A 1,632-nucleotide genomic window follows, 5' to 3' on the forward strand; every position below is an offset into this window, starting at 1 on the left:
CTGATGTGGGGTGTGCAGAGGGTCCCTGATTTAGGGTTTCTGGGCATCTCTGATTTGGGGTGTGCAGAGGGTCCCTGATTGAGGGTTTCTGGAGGGTCCCTGATGTGGGGTCTGTGGGAGGGTCACTGGTACAGGGGGCTCCAGTGGTCCCTGATTTGGGGTTCCCTGTCATGGAGCACTTTGGGGGCCACTGACTTGGGGGTCCCTGACATTGGAATTTCTTCATGGGGTGTTCTGGGGGTCTCTGGCATGGGAATCCCTGTCATGGAGCACCCCAGGAGTCCCTGCTGTGGGGGGCCCTGCCCCGGGGTGCCCTGTGGGTCCCTGACTCGGGGGTCCCCCCAGGGTACATCCCTAGTTACCTGGACAAAGATGAACAGTGCGTGGTGTGCGGGGACAAGCCCCCCGGCTACCACTACCGCTGCATCACCTGCGAGGGCTGCAAGGTGAGCTGGGGCAGGGGGGGGTTGGGGGGCTCAGGGGGGGCTCAGCAGGGCTCACTGTGTCCCCCCCTTTCCCCCTCCCCAGGGATTTTTCCGTCGGACCATCCAGAAGAACTTGCACCCCACCTACTCCTGCAAATACGATGGGTGCTGCGTCATCGACAAGATCACCCGCAACCAGTGCCAGCTGTGCCGCTTCAAGAAGTGCATCTCCGTGGGCATGGCCATGGACTGTGAGTTGGGGGGCACGGGGGGGCTCGGCTGGTGGAGCAGGTTGAGGTCCTGGCACTGTGGGGCACTTTGGGGTACCCAGATCAGCTGCAGGACCCCAGGGCAGGTTGGGGTTCCAGCACTTTGGGGTACCAAGATCAGCTGCAGAACCCCAGGGCAGGTTGGGGTCCTGGCATTGTGGGGCACATTGGGGTGCCCAGATCAGCTGTAGGAGCAGGCTGGGATCTCAGATGCTGCAGTGGGGTGGGATGCACGAAATGGGGGAGTTCTAGCTGATTGTGGGGGTCCTAGATGATAGTGAGGAGCTTTGGGGAGGTGGGTTGGGGTCGTGGTGCTGTGGAGTGAGTTGAGATGCCTGGAGCAGCAGGAGGAGGCTGTGGGGTCACTGTGGGTGCAGCTGTGGGGTGCACAGGTTGGGGGATCCCCGCCGATGCTGGGGGGTCACTGTGGGGTGCACGGGTTGGGGGATCCCCGCTGATGCCAGGGGGGTCCCGGCAGTGGTGCTGGATGACTCCAAGCGGGTAGCCAAGAGGAAGCTGATCGAGGAGAACCGGGAGCGGCGGGGGGGGGGGCAAATCCCTGCAGCACCGCCCCAACCCCAGCGCCGAGGAGTGGGAGCTGATCCACGTTGTGACAGAAGCTCACCGCAGCACCAATGCCCAGGGCAGCCACTGGAAGCAGAAGCGGAAATTCCTGGTGAGGGGATGCAGTGGGGGGGGCTCTGTCACCACCCCGGCCCCAGCTGGGATCTGCTGGGCACTCAGCACGCACGTGGTGGCAGTGCCAGGGTTCGGGATGTCACCGTGTCCTTGGGCAGTCGAGGGGGGTTGGGACATTGCTCGGCGTCCTTGAGCTGGTCACCCCCAAAGGGTTCAGGGGTGAGCAGTGACCGAAGGGGACAGCTGTGCCCGCGGGTGGCCCTGGCCTGGCCCTGCCGCTGGCCCTGTCATGCCGCTCC

At 64.0% G+C, this 1,632-nt stretch overlaps 1 protein-coding gene across 1 annotated transcript in view; it reads left to right on the top strand.

Annotated features, from left to right (window-relative positions):
* Positions 1 to 216: 216 nt before the first annotated feature.
* Positions 217 to 1,632, top strand: part of THRA (thyroid hormone receptor alpha) — a 3,839-nt gene continuing 2,423 nt past the window's right edge. Inside the window, 4 exon segments of the mRNA XM_031064746.1 lie at positions 217 to 446; positions 529 to 676; positions 1,173 to 1,242; positions 1,244 to 1,370. Of these exon segments, the coding sequence (XP_030920606.1) occupies positions 225 to 446; positions 529 to 676; positions 1,173 to 1,242; positions 1,244 to 1,370 (567 nt within the window). The 5' untranslated portion in view covers positions 217 to 224.

The sequence above is a fragment of the Geospiza fortis genome, unplaced genomic scaffold (assembly GCF_000277835.1).
Source record: "Geospiza fortis unplaced genomic scaffold, GeoFor_1.0 scaffold992, whole genome shotgun sequence".
In the NCBI taxonomy this organism is placed as follows: Eukaryota; Metazoa; Chordata; class Aves; order Passeriformes; family Thraupidae; genus Geospiza; species Geospiza fortis.